Source organism: Apus apus, chromosome 12 (assembly GCF_020740795.1).
Source record: "Apus apus isolate bApuApu2 chromosome 12, bApuApu2.pri.cur, whole genome shotgun sequence".
Lineage (NCBI taxonomy): Eukaryota > Metazoa > Chordata > Aves > Apodiformes > Apodidae > Apus > Apus apus.
Window position 1 is genome coordinate 253,772 of NC_067293.1, and position 16,817 is coordinate 270,588.

General features: G+C 53.7%; 1 protein-coding gene across 1 annotated transcript in view; it reads left to right on the top strand.

The window, feature by feature from the left end:
- Positions 1–16,817, top strand: part of MID2 (midline 2) — a 64,691-nt gene that overhangs the window by 37,158 nt on the left and 10,716 nt on the right. Inside the window, exons 3-4 of the mRNA XM_051630716.1 lie at positions 12,528–12,623; positions 14,986–15,093. Coding sequence (XP_051486676.1) covers positions 12,528–12,623; positions 14,986–15,093 — 204 coding nt within the window. The remainder of the gene's footprint in view (positions 1–12,527; positions 12,624–14,985; positions 15,094–16,817) is intronic.

The window sequence follows — 16,817 nt, forward strand, 5'->3', positions numbered from 1 at the left end:
AAATGCATTCTGCATCCTGGGCTGGTGCAGCCCAGGGAAGTGCACAGGGAAGTGCAGGGAGCCTGCAGGCTCAGCCTGCAGGGATTGACCCCTTGGAATGCTCCCTGCAGTGCCCCAGCACCCAGCTCTGCTCACCCCAGCATCACTGCTTGCCCAGGGGTTCTGCAGCAGCTGTGGTGCCCGGTCTGATGGGACCCTTGGATGCACAAGCTTTGGAAGTGCAACATCCCCTGTGCATCCCTGCCAAAGTCTGCAGTGGCATCCCACCCACTGCAGGGTAAAGGGGGTCCCCAAGGAGCACTGAGGGTCTGGCTGCAGGAGAGACTCCAGAAGTGCTGCCTGCCCCATTGCATAGTGATGTTTTTGGTGACTTTTTGGTGGGCTTGTGCATTTTGCTTTACCAGCAGCAAAAGAGCAGCAAAAGGAAAATGAGGCAGAAGGAGTGAGACTCTGGTGCTCACATCTGCACAAGGAGTTAAAGTCTCCTTGCCCATTTACCCCCAGGCTGAGTTTGTACTAGTGTGTGTCTATCTCACCATCTCCAGCTCTGGTTTTAACAGTCTCCCTGTGCCTCAACATAAGCAACAAATCAGCCAAAATAAGCCCCATCCTGGGCAGTTAGTTGGCGTATGGTATCTGCTTCCAAGAGAAACCTGGGCGTTTGCATCCTGCTTCACACCTTGGCAGCACTTGTGATGTGCCCTGCCAGGAAAAGCTGGGATGGGAGCAGGGAGGCTGGGAGCCAGCCCACCACCATGCTCCACGTTCCCATGGCCCTGGGATGGGGGAGCCCAGAGCACCCACATGGCTGAGCAGCTCCTGCTCCCCGTGGTGTGGCTGGGAGCGAGACTGGGAGGAAATTCAGGGCAAGTTCCCCAGGAAATGTGGAATGGCTCGACTAATTGGGGAGGTCTTGAACCTGCCCCCAAAGGCTTTCCTGTGCTGGTGCCAGGAAGGTGAAAAAAGTTTGTTCAGTGCAAGCAAGTCCCTCATGAAGCAGGAATTTGTAAGTTATATAGACAGCAGCCTCCATTAGTGCCCCTTCTGCCCAGCTCATCCAGTTTTTTCCTTTCAAATTTGTTCTTTCACAGAGGGGATGAGGAGAGACCTGATGCTGGGGTGGTTGTCCTCCACCCTGTCCTTTGCTGGTCACACTGCTGTGCTCCCTGCCAGCCTTTCTGCTTAACAAGGCAGCCTAATGAAGCAGCCTAACGGTGGGAGACAACTGCAGCTGGGAGGTGAAGTTTCCCAAAGGGCACGTCGTGCTGAATCGTTCCCGTTTGTCACCCTCCTGCCTTGGCACAGGGCTGGGATGCACGTTTCTGAACCAGCCTCGGGGTCCCTGTGCCCCCTGGGCAGGGATGCAGCAAACGCCCTGGTACAAAACATCTTCCTGTGGTGGCTTACGATGCCCCTCACCCTTTGTCTCCGGGCTGGTGGGAGGGAAGCAGCCGGGTTTGTTCCCCTCAGACAAGCCGTGCAGCAGATCCAGGTACATCTAAAGCAAACAAGACTGCAGGGGCTGAACGGGGCTGGAGGCGCCGAGAACACCCCGGCCCTCCTTGGGTCTCCCCAAAGGTGCTGGGGGAGCAGCCCAGACCCCTCCTTGGCTGGGGTGCTGGGTGGGGGGCTGCTGTCCTGCAGGGGAAGGGAAGGAGCCTCGGCCAGGGGTGAATCAAGCCCTGAGGGACGTTTTGTTGCTGACTCTTATGGCCCCGGTGTCCGAGTGCTGACAAACAGTGGCAAGGTTTGGGACGCCTTTCAAAGCCTGATACTGATGTTTTGTGACAATTAATCTTGCCATTTGTATCAGTATAATTAGCTACGTTATTAATATTATCAAGGCGCCACAGTGCTAATTATGTGTCTGCTTAACATGTGCTATCAGTGCTGTTCAAAATCCAGTGTAATTCTGTTTGACATTATCCCCACCATTAGTGTTATTTGTTGTGTGCTGCAGGAGATAATTTGATGCTTCTAATCACTGTGATACCCATTAGGCAAACTGTCCCCACTGCCCAAGCTTTTGAGAATGATGCCACCAAGTGGTGCAGCTTTCCTAGGGACATTTGCCTGTAAATATTCCCTGGTTTTGGGGTCCCCTCTCCATCAGGCCATCCCTTGGAAAGAAGGGATCCCTTGGAAAATCCTACTCCCAAAAGTAAAGTGAGTAGATCTTTGCTCTGGGGCTGTAGGAGCTTCGCTGGCCTTTTGTCTCTGCTTCTTCCCCTGCCAGGAGCTTAAATATTTCAAATTTGAGAAGAAATACAGCCGAAGAGTGTGGAACCTGAGTTGAGGGAAACTCTCCCATCTTGGGAGAACCTTGGGTTTTCCCTCCCCAGCGAGCAGCCGTCCTTGTCTGGATGGGCAGGACCTGCGAGCCAGGTCCCGCAGCTCCCCTGCCCGGGGCAGCCCCTCCGCACTGCCCGCCCACCCGACCCCGGAGGAGGCTTTAACCTGGGATCAATCCTGCAATAGAGGGGCAGGTGAAGCGGTGCATTTGATTTCTCACGCCTGCGTTCGTGCCTCAGCCTGCGGCGCGGCTGCAGCCTCCCCTGCTGCTGCTGCAGAGACCCGGGGGGTGCGAGGAGAAAACCCAGCTCAGGAGCGTGCGCAGGAGTTGGAGCAACGGGGAATCAAAAACCAGCTGCTGCAGCGTTTGATCGTCTGTTTGATCCTCAGAGCTGGGAGCTGAGTTTTTTAGGGCATGCTGGGAGAGGGAAGGCACCAGATAGTAGGCTCTGTATTTCATTAGCATTCGTTTGCAACCGCCTCGGTGCCCCCTCCAGCAGGAGAGGGAGGGTGGGAGAGGGGCAGGAGGAGCTGGGGCTGGAGGAGGGAGCATGGAAACAGCCCTGGGACTCTGCACTGCCCCGCGCTGGGCCGGGCTGCAGGGGGGTGCCAGCGGGGCCGGGAGGTGCTGCCCTGGCCAGGGGCTCTGCCTGTTCTGCCCGCCGAGCTCCGAGGTGCTGAGCCCCGTGCCCGGCGGGGGTTAAAGCCCTGGAGAGGGGATGGGCGCTGCAGCCCCGGAGCAGACGGCTCCTGCCCCCCAAGAGCTGTGTGCCCGCCCGTCTCCAGCCGCAGTGCCTGGGAAGGGGCTTTGCCACGGGCAGAGGTTTGCAGGGGGTTGGATCCACAGGGACACATGCAGGAAAAGCCACCGGTGCCAGAGGAGGAGAGACCAAATCGATGCCCAAGCTGGGACCGACAGGCGGCCCAGAGGACCAGCCATGTGCAGATATAATGTATGTATTTTATTGCCAATTAATATTTTAGGCTAAAATAGTGCTCTGCAGGATTGGCTAAGGAAAGCTGAACTCTGGGTCGTAGTCACAAGGCAAGCCAAGCTCCCCTTGAATTGATTTCTCCCCTGTCACTCATCATCAGCCTCTGACGCTGTGTCTTTCTGATCTCTGCAGAATTCAATACATTTTCTGCAATCATTTGAAATGCAGGAGCTTTAGCTTAACTTTCAGGCTAATTTTGTATTTGTAATTCAAAACATATCTCCCTGGTGTTCAGGCATAAATTCTACTTCTAATTCATTTTATGCATTTCATATTCAGTTTTGTAACAGCTGAATCTAAATATTGATATGCAGACCAGGCAGTGAGGAGAGGTGGGTATAACAGGTGCCTTCCTTGCCCTTTTTCATTACTTTTTGCTTGAATTTTGTTAATTTGGTTTGGGAGGTGTGAGAGAAATTGAACGAAGTAATTAGTGAATCTTTGATAAAACCATTATCTATCGGGTGAAAAATTGTAAAGCATCTTTTTTATTGTTGAATGGAAACCAGATGTTCCTTGGAAATGTATGAATCTTCCACGAGTTTCTCTCTAGCACTTTCCTGAACTTTCTGTTAAGTGGGTCCTCATTGAATTTCATCTCTTCAGTTCTGCAACAGAAGCTTGATTGTTTATTAAGTGCAGATACGAATTTGTGTTAATTATGTGCCAAATTCCACATTTCCTTTTTGCAGCCTCAGACTGGGTGTTTAAGCCCTTCAGATGAGATCATGGGGTTGGAAAGGCCATCGGGACCTCTCCAGACTTGAGCCCTGGGGGCCAGGGGCTGCCCATGGCCCAGGGGGTGGATTTGTAGCTCCTTGGGGTGTGTCACAGGGTCACTTCAGCTGTCAGGATGTGTTGAACATGCTGACCCAGGGTTTCAGATACTGACCTGTCACAGGGTCTGCTGAGGAGGGATGGTTGGGCACAGGGCTGGTGGTCAGTCCATCATGGAGATGCAGTTGGTGCAGTAATAGTGCTTCTGCGATTTCAGGAGAGTAAATGCAAATGAGCTTTTGACTAATGAAGCTTTCCTGGTTGTGCATCACACAGAGCTTCAGAAGCTGAGGAATGAAGGGTGTCTTCAATCAGAGCAGTTTGGGCAGGGACCAGCAAAGCCTTTGGCCCTTTTGGTTGAGTCCAAATGGTTCATTTGGAAGCTCAGGGAGCTTCCAGAAGGAGGACAGGGAGGAGTAAGCCTCACGAGAGTGAGTAGCTTGAGAAGTGGAGCTGGGTTCTGTCTCATTTGGAGCTTCAGTTCTCCAAGGGTTTCCAGAAGTTCTTGATTTGTCACAGGAGTGCTGCTCTAACAACCCAGGGTTGTTTGAACCTGTTGGTTGGTTGTTTCTGGAGGGTACATTGTTCCTATCGCTTGTCATTCACAGCAGGAATTCCTACATCTTCTCCTGTTAAAACTTCCATGCCTTCCATGGTGGTTATGCCTTTCATTCTGGTTATGTTTTCTGGACTTTTACAAGTCTGAGGTTATAGGAACTCCTGAGGTTGTTCAGCCCAGGCTTTTGGTGTTGTCCTGCCTGTGGGTCTAGCACAGTGGGTCACTGGGATCCCACTTCCCTGACTGTGCTTGTCCCTCTGTAGATCTCCTACAGTCCCTCCTTAGATCTTCTCCATGTGTTGTTCTTCCTCATAGTCCAAATTCACTTTAGTGTTTCTTGCTTGAGGATATTTATGGTCTCTGGTTTTTTTCTCTGTTAGGAAACTTTAATGGCAAAAGTGTTTGTTGATGCTTTTTTAGTTAGTTTGTCCTCTTCTGCCTTTAATAATTAATCCCAAATGTTACCAGTATGGTTAGTCTCCCGCTATTCTGACTCTCCCCATGTGTGTCAGATCAGTATTTGTCAGGATTTTTTCCCTGGAAATCCCATCTCTGTGTGAGATTCTTACATGCCCATAGGAATATTCTTGAGGGCTCTTCACAGCCACACCATTATCTGCAGTTAAGGTAATTGCACTGTCATTAGTGAACCCATGAAGACTCCTGTTCAGGAGCTGGTCTCCACCCACCTTCCCTTCCCATCCTTTCCAGGGCGGCTTCTAAGGGCAACGTTTAAGTTGTTCTTTGTCTTTGCCTACCATGTATTCATATAAATTCTTCAAAGGATGCATCTTCTGTTCCACCAGTCGATTTTTCCACAAGGATATACATATTTATGGGAGCGAAGCTGCGGTGTCTCTCTTTTATACTTTGAAAGTAGTTTTGTTCACTTTTGGCTTCAAAGCTGATGGTACCTGGGTATGGTCCCACTCCTGTCTCGTGTCTGACAGCCCTTCCCCAGCACGCTGGCTGTGCAGGCTGTTTTCTTGTGGTCTGATCTGCTGTCGAGCTGCATTGTTAGTTTTGTCCTCTGGTTGCTCCTCTGCATTCCAGGGGGGTCCTCCTGACACTCGGTGTGTTCTGGTTGCTCACCCTTTCCCGAGGTCTGAGGGTGTTAGTCCGTGTTACAGGCTGGGGTTTGGTGCAGGTCCCTTGAAACCCGTGTCTTCCAGGGGCTGGGTGTGTAACTTCTGCCCGGCTGTGGGGCTTTTCTCTGCCCTCCAGCTCTCAGGTTGCTGTTGGTGCAGCTCTCTGGGTGTGGGGCCATGCAAGCTCTCCACCCCACCGGGGTCTCACACACCCGAGGGGATCCAGCACATCCTGCAGAGCAGTTTGTCCACCTCAGGTGTCTGTGAAACCCTGGATCGCTCCAGTGGGATGCTCAGGTCCTGAGTCACTTCTGCAGTTGAGATAGAAACCCAAAAGGGCTGAAGGAGCAGGTGGACATCTCTGGTGTCTTCTTTCTGGCTTTGTTCCCTCTCCTCAATTTTGGTGGTTTGGTAACTGTGGCAGAACAACACAGAGTAGTTATTAATGGCTTCTTTTGCTGACAGATGGGGTTTGTCAGCACAGCAGGGATGCAGGTGATGCTCAGGTTCCGTGGGGACAGCAGAGCTGCTTCCAGGGTTTCTCCTGAGATGAGCCCTGGGGGTTTCTGGGGCTGGCATGGATGGACGTGGCTGGGGATGCTGCTGGCTCCTGCTCCTGTACCTCACCATAACCCAGCCTCCTGCAGGGGCTCAGGCTGGGGAAGATGGGGAGGTTTGTTCCCCAGCTCCCTCCCACCCGTAGGACATGTGGCTGCTGGTGGCACCTACAGGAGAGCACCAGAAAACGGCCTCTCTAGACGACCTGGTGCTGGCTGGGAAGAAACTATAAATGACTCACTAGAGGAAGTTTCCTGGAAAAAGGCACCACTTGGGGCAGTGGAAATCTTTTCCCTCAGCTTTGTCTTTTTAAAAGAAGAAATAAAAGTAGTGGAAGATAAACAAATAAGCCCAGGACTTGCCATAGCTTGGGAATTTTACATCAAATGTAGCAAATTTAATAAGATGTCTGAAAATCAGTTCTTTTAAGCTGAAAAGCACGTAGCCTGAAAGGAGGAGTAAAGTCTTGGAGTATTTAAATAGGACAGCTCGAACAAGCAGATAATGGTTAGATGGCTTCAGGAATGAAAACGGGCTTGTCACAGTCAGGGCGAATTTAATAAAATATTTAAACAATTTTCAGCACTGGTGCGACAGAAAATCATGATCATATCCAATAGCAGAAGAATTGCTTTGAAGAGATTAAAGGACGTAAACACTGAAGGACCTACATAAGCCATGTGCCATGTTTTTGCAGCACTGTTGGTCCAGTGAGCTCTGCAGTGCCTCGGCAGCTCCTTTGTGGAGCTGGATGGTTTTCAGCTGGAAGGCAAGGGAAGCAGCCAGGGAGGGACATGGTCCAGCCTTGAGCCTAACCTGTCCCTGGGTGCTGCCTCAAACCTTGTGTCCAGCTCGTCCCCAGAGGCTTCTCTTTTTCTAGCTGCCTTGGAAATCAAATATTTTTGGTATCACCAATAACTGTTGTTCTCCTGATTTCTTGATTTGTTTGTACCTTGTCAATGGTTTGGAGTCTGTCACACGGCCAGGCTGGGGTGGCCAGCAAGGAGGTCAGCCCTCTGCCATGGCAACATCCAGGACCATCATGTCACTGGGATGAAGGGAACCAGCCTCAGCTGGAAGTTTACTTGGTGGAAGCAGGAAAGCTGAGCCCTCCTTCAGGCAGCTCCTGGTTTTCTCCTGCAGCTCCCAGGACAGGCAGGGGCAGGCAGAGCTGCCCATGGGGCTCTGCTGGGTTTTCCCCAGGGGCTGGGCTTGCTGCTGGAGCCCTTATATCTTTTGACCCCTAGTGCCTTGTGATGGCTTAGTAGAAGTTCAAGGATCAGAGAGAGGAATCTGCTGGCTTGTTCTCGTCCTTTTTCTTGATTACCCAGGAAAACAGATCCATGTGGCTTGCCAGGGAACAGCTCGTTCCTCAGCCACGCGCTGGTGTGGCCAAGCTCCAGCAGCACGAGGAGCTCTGCAAGTGTGGTGGGCTCCAGTGGTAGGTGCAGTTACACACCTGGATGTTCTCTCACTGGCAGAGGGAGGAGAGGGGCTCTGATAAAGCCAACAAACTCTGACAAAAAGGTCCAGGAGATGCTTTGGAGCCTGCAAACCTTCATAGCATGATATCCTGGGTCATGTCAGTGTTCAGGTCTCTTTTCCAGGAGCTTCCAGCCCCAGGAGCTGTGAAAGCTCATGCCAAAAAACAGAGCTGATCTGAAGCTGTGGGAGGAGAGGAATTTCCTGAGAAGGATAAACAAGCCATTCTCCTCCCCTCCTCTGTGCTGCTGGGAAGGGTTTCCCAGTCCCCTGCTTGGGAGCCCCAGCGGCTGTGGTGTCACTCCTGGTGGCAGCAGGAGCCCCTGGGCAGAGCTCCCTGGGAAGAAGCCCTGGCACCTCCTCTTGCTTTCCTCCAGTTCCTTGGCATCTCCAACAGGAGTGGCTGCTACCCTCACGTCTTCAACAATAGCTCCTTTGCTCTTTGCATCCAACCTCTCACACTAACAAAGCAATTTTCTGCTCATGCTTCGTTCCCTCTGCAGCTCAGGCAGCTGGACCCACCACCACAGACCCTTTGTTTCCTCCCCAGTTGATGTCTCCTTTCAGATGCCCACAGGGGTGTAGAGGACTTGTGGTGAAGATGCAGGGTGGGACCCTGGGGCTGGTGGACCAGGCCAGGGGCTGCCCTGGGCTCCTGCCCCAGTGCTGGGCAGGGGATGAGGCCGCCACGGGCTGGGCAGCAGCCACTGTGGCTGCAGTGCCTCTGGGTCACCCGCCGGAGGTTTCCTGCTGGGTCTGGCTGGGATAGGGTTAATTTCCTTCGTGGCAGGCAGCCTGTGTTGGGCAAGGAGTGCTTCCCTGCCTAGCCATGGGGTGAGGGAGTTTGGGCTCCAATGAAGACTTCTACCTTGATGTGTAGCCAGGCCCTGGGGCAGCTGCTGAGAAAATCACCTGCAGCTCCGATGTCCAGAGCAGTAAAAACCACAGCAATTATGTGAAGGGTGAAAAAACCTCCTGTCTCCTTAGGTGATGGGTTTGGAGAAGCCTGTGCCTCCCCTTGGAGGAAATGCATTTCTTGTTCAGCAGGAGCCCGGCCAGAGAAGCCCCTGGCAGCCCTTCTGAAGGGAACGAGGGCTTCAGATGGGGCAGGAGCATCCCGGGCAGGGCCCTGCTTTGGAAACCTGGTGGAAAAACAAGTCAAGTTCCAACTCTCCTGGCCTTCAGGCTCCGTATGCCGTTTCCTCATCCTTGGAGATGCTGGAGGGATCAGGAGCCCCGCAGATGCTCCAGAGGGTGAAGGGGAGCAGCCACGTGGAGCCCTTGGGCAGAGGTGCTGTGGGATGGAGCAGTTGGCAGGGCCTTGCTGCTGGAGGGAAGCAGATTCCTGCACAGGTTCTGCTGGTTTGGGGACCATTCAGTAATTAAGTGCCAGAGATGCTGGGAACCTGCACTGGTGTCCCATGGGATGGGTGTGGGAGATGTGACAGGGGGGTATTGTGTTACAAACCTGGAGGTTTTTTTTCTCTCACAAAGTGAGAAGGTTCTGGTTTGCTCCCCAGGATGTTCATGCTGTGCTGGTTAGCTTGGTCCCACAGAAGATGCTCAGGAAGAGCCGGTAAGACACAAATCCAGTATGTGCTGATTAGACAGAGACACAACAAACATCTTGCATTTACATGAAAAATCTACGCTCAGTGAGCCCTGTGTACTTGGGTCTTTTCTCTCCTAAGTTTAAACTCCCAAGGAGACTCTGGGCACATCATGTGCTTTCCTCCAGAGTCACTTCCCCAGCCAGCATGAAGGCAAGTGTAGGAGAAGTTGGTCCAGGGTTAAACCTGATAAATCATCGGGTTTGAACCTGAGCCAGACATGGAGCTGCTCCTCATCTCCCTGACTGGCCAGGGGATGTGAGGGGATGTTCCGGGTTGTCTTTGCAGTCACTGAACTGGATCCTCAGGTGTGTCCTTGTCTGTTGGTCAAGTGCTTCCCTGGTCCCTGTCCCATTCCATGGGATAACTGCCAGAGCCTCTCCCCGGCCCGGGGCTGCTACTCTAGCCCCTTCTTAATGTCAGAACCTCCAGTAACAAATTGCTTGATTTTTCCAGGTCAGCTCTGCTGGTCAGGGTGATTCCAGGCTCTAGAGCTGGCCATTTATTTCAGCTTTTACTCAGTACATTTTGCTCCAAAGCAACTTAAAATGCATTAGTGTCACAAGTCAGGAGCTGCACAGGAGCCCTGGGTGGCTCAGCCCTGTCTTCTTGTCACTTGTCCTATTGTCTGGGGACATTCCTGTAGCAGGGGCAGGCAGCTGACTGGCTGATCAGGTTTCCCCCTGAATTTTTTTTTTAATTTTTATTTTTTTATTTTTTCTTGGCTGGAGGCTGGAAATTGATGCTGATGATCTCAGAGGGATGTGTCACTGCCAGGGGTGACAGTGGTACATGGTGGGTGGCCCCACACTCCATCCTCCCACTGCCCAGCAGGGAGGGGAGGTGGGAGCAGGAGCACGGGTGAGAGTTTGGGGAAACGATGAGCATGTTGTAATGCAATTAAAAAACACCCCCTGTAATTGCTGTAATTTATATACACCTACAAAATAACCAGCTGGTGTAATCAAAACTTCTAGTCTATTTTATTTGTTTCAGCAAATGAGGCAGAAGGAAATGGCTCCATCTGCATTTCCACGTGCTGCTCGAGGGTCTGCGGCAGTCGGCGGTGCCTGGCCAGGGAAACCTGCAGAGGCAGGGAGCAGGGAGCAGGGAGCAGGGAGCAGGCAGGGGCTGGGGCCACGGGGTTGGAGCCATCGTTAGTCCTGGTGCCACACGCTGGCACTGCTGCAGTGTCAGTGAGTGCATAACGAAGGGGCCAGAGCTCACGGGCAGGTTTTGTGCTTGTTTGTGGGTGAGGGAGGGGCAATGCTGTCCCCTGGAAAACTTGGGATGCTGTGAATGTGTTTTGTGCTTCAAAGAGTGTATCTGGAGCTCATCTCCCTGCTATCGACAGCCCTGGAACATTAAAGCAGATCAGCTGCAGTTTCAAAGCTGCAACTTCAGTGCAGCCGAGTTGGTGATGAGGAAGATAATTAGCAAGTTAAATGTTCAATGCTTTAGTCAAATTATGTTTAATAATATTGAGCTGTAAGGAAAGAGGGTGGCAGGCACTGTTGGCAGCTGGCTTTTTCATTATCCATACAGCGTTGCTATGCAGAGCACTTTCCACTTAATGAAGGCGCCCCGGGTTTGAGTTCATTTTTCAAGCCTGTTCCTGTGTTCTGCTTCACCCTCCAGTGGCCAGCAATTTGCAGGATTGCAAACGACCTCGGAGTATTTTAGGAGCCAGTGGTTTTTCAGGAATGAATGTTTTGCCTGTGCTTCGTGCCTGTGATTCGAGCTCTCTTGGCTGACTAGCCCCGAATTATCTGTGCGTGCAGAGGGAGGCTGTGTTTATGGGCCTGCTGGAGCCTTGATGAAAGCTCGGACTGCGGTTTCTCGCCAGGGATGAATAAAACACTGCAGGGATCCTCTTCCAGCCCTGAAGTTTAAAATATTAATAGGATATCATTTTCCTGACAAGCGTTGCAACAGGTAGTGAGGACTTTGTTATAGAACATTTCCTCTTAGTGGAACCATGTATTTTAATGGAAATGTGGTGTCACTTCAATTATTGATATCCAAGAAAATACGAGTCCACTGTGTGTCCACAGGTATCGAAACCTTTTCCAACGGGCTCTGTCTCTATGCTCTGCTGGATCCTGTTCTGCTCCATGAATGTTGCAGCTTGCGGGCACCAAACCTGCCCGCGCTCCCTGGGGATCCCTGCGCCGCTTGGGCTGGGAAGCGCTGGCAGGGACCTGCTCCCAGCAGAGCCCAGGGCAGCATGGCAAGGGAGCTGGGAAGGGAAGGACCAGCAGCTTGTGTCAGGGACCACCACCCTCTCCCAGGGCCTTTTCTCACTGGTACCTGCAGAGGATGAGGAGGGGACAGCTGGGATGGAGGAGGAGGCCAGTGATCTGTGCCACCTGGGGAGGTGGAGCAGGAGAGCTCTTTGTGCTCCTGTAGAACAGGGATGTGTTGGGAGGGGCAGGCTGAGCTCGGCTGGGTCTTGGTGGTGGTGGCAGCCTGGCAGGACTTGGCAGAGGCTGCGGGTGGCTGGTGGCCCGTGCTGTCCCCTGGCTTGCTGCCACATTGCTTTCCCTGCCTGTGCCCCTGCTGCTCGGGCAGAGATGGTTCACAAGGGAGCAAAGTCAGTCCCTCTCCAGTGGTTCAACAGGCTCTTGTTTGGCTTCCTTACCATGTGCAAAGAAAACTGGTGACAAAAATAGCCATGCTGGCTTCTTTCCTGGTAGAAATGCATGTTTAGCCTCTCCCACCTTGTCAGAGGGTTCAGCAGCAGCGAGTGGTTTGAGAACATTTTTGAGAAACTTGGATACTCCTGATGTTTTTCTGGCTGCCATGAAGTTTTCCAGGGGATGCAGGAGAAACTCAGCTGTGTTGCAGGAGCACAACCCACCCTGGCTCCTCAAAGGGCAGGCCCCCACACTGTCACCTCCAGCTGGTGACCTGCTCAGGGCCACTGCTGTGCCAAGCTCAGCAACTGCCCTGTCATGGGTCGAGCACTTGCAGAACTCACCAGAGTGGTCAGGATCTGCCAAGAATCCCAAGAGCCTTTGCCCAAAGTCATCCAAGTTGTCTCTCCGTCAGGCATCATGTTGGTGGCAAGTGGTCTCGGCTGCTAATGGGGGTCTGGGGACAATGCTCCAGATTTGCTGATCTTCTTGTTTTTTGTCTTTCTCCTCTCTCACTTCTGGACTCACAGCAAACCCTGGAGACAAATCTCACCAACCTGGTTAAACGCAACAGTGAACTGGAGAACCAGATGGCCAAGCTGATCCAGATCTGCCAGCAAGTGGAGGTTGGTGAGAGGGGGCAGGAGCGAGGGGGGTGAGGTGAAAGGTGCCCCGGGAAGGGATGCTCCTGTGTCCTGTCCCTGAGGGCTGCCCTGGGGGCAGAGCTGAGCATGGTGGGAAGTATTGCTGACAATGAAGGACTGGCAGGAGGCTGAATTGTTTCCAAGAGTTTAGTCCCTAGCAATGGAGGATGCGGGGATGGTTCCTAGGGGTCTGTAGGGTCTGAGGGAGAGGGTGGAATGACTGGGAGCCACTGGGAAGAGATCCAGGCTGCTGGGATGGGTTGGGGAAGAGGGACCTGCCAGCTGCTCTGCACATGGGGGACGGCAGGTGCTTTGGGTGCAGTATGGGTGACACTGAGCATCCAAACAGCTCTGCTCTCAGGGAGCAGCATCCAGCCCTTCTCCCGGTTTGCAGTGCTGGTGGTCTTCCTTGCTTTCCTCCCTCCTCCCAAACACGGGCACTTGTCTCTCTGCACCCTTCCTGCTGTCAGGGACAGGACACCCTCCTGCCCGAGCCCCACAGCAGGGTGGCACCACTGGGGCTCACGCCAGCAGCGAGCAGGAAGAGGTTTATGCAGTGGTGGCAGCACGGGAGGAGGGGGCAGGTCACCCTCCATCCTGAGAAGAACGGGACTGAGCTGGCCTGGCTGCTCTCACCACTTTATCTCTAAGGCTCTTTGTGTCCCGGGGTGCAGTCAGGCATTTTCTGCTTGCACGGCAGAGGGAAGTGTTTGTGCTGTGTGCCCACAGCCCGTGCCAGCATCCTGACGCTGCCTCTTGGCCAGAGTCAGGAGTTCAGGAGCGCCGCGCTCCGGTGCCGGGATTCCAGGGGAAGAGGGCGGTTCATGCCTTGCTGTTGTTTCAACGTGCACATACCAATTAATGGCTAATTAATTTTCAGCTTTGTTTACTGGAATGATACATGGAGAGAGGCTGTTGCAATTAGTTTCTTCTTAATGAGCTCTTGATATTTTTGGTTGCTAAATTCAGCTGCAGTTCCATGAACCGGCACCTTTCCAGGGAACACAAAGACCAGCTCCTACAGGGATCTCTGGTGGGAAGTCGGGGGGGTTGCCAGAGCCTGAGCAAACACGATGGCTTTTTGCAGCCCCCTCAGTCACTCGAGCTCTCACTGGGGACACGCAAGCCTTGTGGCTTCCCATCTCCAAGCTGCCTCTGGGCTGAGCAGCTGGCGGGATGGAGGGCTGCTGCTGTTGCCAGCTGGACTCTCAGGCCAGGAAGGAGCACCCCAATCCCTGTGTGACCTGCAGGCAGCACCAGTGGTTTGTTCCTGGCTCACTAGATAAGGTCCTTGGTCCTGTCCTGATGATCTGCAGAGGAAAAGGTTGCAGAACCTTTTCTGAGAGTGCTGGTCTCCAAGAGCAAGGATGCTGGCTGAGCTGCAGGTTTCTTGCTGGGGTGGGCTTTCAGCATTAGGATTAATTTGCTCAGGAGACCGGGATCTCTGCTTGGCATGCCAGGCTGGAGGGGGTCGTGGTGCTTGCTGAAGGACCACCCCCTCCTCCTGCGGCTCTTGCTTTGCAGCCCAGGCACCCAGGGCTCCGTGTTGCTGGCAGAAGTGAGCACCGGGGCTGCAAAGACGTGGGGACAGCCCCGGGGAGCGGCAGAGCCTGCCGGTCCTGCCTGTGCCAGCCCCTGTGCCCCGGGACCCGCGGCGCTGCCGCCCGCACAGGTCGCTGCAGGCTCCAAACCCACCCTCGGCAGCTCTTCCCTCGGCGGAGCTGTCTTTGCAGACCATCGGCTGTCTCCCACTTCCGTGTTGCATAATCTGCTGCCCATGTTTAAAAAAAGATCTTATATCAAATGTGTTTCGCTCTGGGCTGCCTTCAGACTTTGCACATAGCTTTGAGAGTACAAAATGAAGAAAACCCATCTATGCCCTCGAGTACACTGTTTAATTTAAGGGATAGGGCTCAATTCTCCTTCTGTCAAGTCTCTCCCCCCTTTCCTGTCCATCTCCCCAAGGATGCTGGTCTTTCCTGGAGCCGGGGGCTGAAACCTCTGCCTGGGCTTTCACTGCACACTTTGCATTCCTTCCTTCCAGCTTTAAAACAAAAAACAAATTGTGCATTTGAAGCCTGAAAAGGGGCCCAGCAGGGATTAATTAGCCAAAATTAAGCAGGACACATGCAGCTTTTGCAGCTTTTTTTGTAGAAGCAAGCCACTGTTTCCTTCTGCCTCCGGGGGCGGGCAGTGTGCTCCCCTCTGCTTAGTGGAGGGGCAGGGTGGGAGCTCCGTGTGGGAACTGCATCTCCCCCAGTCCCAGCAGGGAGAGCCGTGGGGCTGCCGGGCTCGGGGGCTGGTGTGTCCCTCTGACACGTGTGCTTTTGCTGCCCCTGGGCAGGTGAACACCGCCATGCACGAGGCCAAGCTGATGGAGGAGTGTGATGAGCTCATGGAGATCATCCGCCAGCGCAAGCAGGTCATCGCCGTCAAGATCAAGGAGACCAAGGTGAGGAGGTCTGGCTCGTGTGCCCGGGGTCTGAGGGTCCTCTCCTCTGGGGTGGCCACTGCAGGCTCTGTCCCTCCAGTCCTGGCACAGCCCAGCAGTTGGGCAGCCTGTGGTACTGGGATGTCCCAGGCACACATCAAGGGGGCATGAGTGGCCTTGCTGGTGCTGGAAGAGCTTTGGGCACCATCGGTGCACACAGTGTCACCTCCCTGCTGCCCTGAGCCACATGCGGGTCTGGGTGTCCCTGCTCCTGCTGTCCCCAGGGATCTTCTGCTGAGGACAAGTGCTTGCCATGGCTGGAGGAGGGAGGGCATGTAGATGAGCATGGCAGATTGGTGCAGTGCCTTGGATTGTTCCGGACAGGGCTCTTCCCACACGGAGCTGCCAGCCCAGCTGTAGTTCCAGTGCCCTGCACTGCAGGGCAGAGGCTGCAGCACAGCTGGGGGGAGCTTCTTTCTCATCCTTTTCTTTGCGGGGGTGTTTGGACCTTTCTTCCAGCAGTTCCAGGTGTCCTGGCTTTTCCCAGTGGTTTCTTTGTGATGAGGAGAGGCTGGAGGGATCAGCTGTAACTCTGAGTGGTGCCCACGGGAGTTTCAGTGCACGTGCACAAGCCCTTTCCCTTTCTCAGCCAGGGTGCACACTGGGGTCCAGCTCTATGTCCACCACCGATGGCTGAGCTGGGAGCAGCTTGGACCCAGGATTTGTGCAGGTGGAGGTTTGGGAGTGGAGTGTGCAGGGTGTGTACACGGCACAGCCAACAGCAGCAGAAGCCTCAGGAAACGTTTTTATCCCAGCCGCTTCGGGGAACATATTTTATGTAACGGTGCCTTCTGCTGGCCCATCTGTCTGTCTGCCTCTCACTTCCCACCCCTCTCCCCCTGACGTCTTTTGACCGTGTTGTCCAGTTTCAGCCATACTTGGCAGGGAGCTGGAAGGCTCAAAGATGTTATTTTCCTACAAAGTGGCAGCTGGGCAGAGGAAAGAGGCCCCAGTGGGTGCTCAAAACCATCAGCAGAAGCGACACTTGGCTCCTTGTGCCCACGTGGCTGCAAACCCAGCAGTGGGAGATGGATGTGGGGACAGTGGCACTGGGAGCACTGGGGAGAAGACTGGGCTTCGTTACTAGAGTTACCTGGAAACTGGAATAAGCCTCTTTGTGGTGCGGCTGGGCTGGAGATGGAAACTTGGGGGTTGGCAGCACTGCAGTGCTCCCCAGTAGTCCCCCTGTGCTGGCTGTGGGCAGGCTGGGCAGGTTTCCTTTGTTGCTTTCCACACCTCTGAGCAATGATTTCCAAGTGTGAGCGGGAAGCAGCCTTTCCAAGGAGCCCCAGCCACAAACGTGGGAGAGTGAAAAAAGCTCCAAACACAAAAGAGAGGAGGAAGCTCTGGAGACTGCGGCTGGTTTGAAGCGCTCCGGCTGTGGAGCAAGAGATCCTGCTTTCCTGCCGAACTGCCATTTGGTTTGCCGTTTGTTCTGGGCTGCTTTTCCTGACAAATGGCCTGATGGATGCATGGAGGCATGGGAAGAGTGTCAACCCCAGCCCTGAGAAAGAAAGTCTATGGAGGCAAAAATGCCAAGGCAGCAGTTTGTCTCCAGCTGGAACGTGGTCCTGGGAGGAGCTGACCACTCCATCCCAGAGGGCCTTGGTGCCTGTGAGATGGAGCAAATCCGCCTCCATGGGGCAGCAAGAGAGGTGTAAGGACCAGCGCAGCAGCCTGAGGTT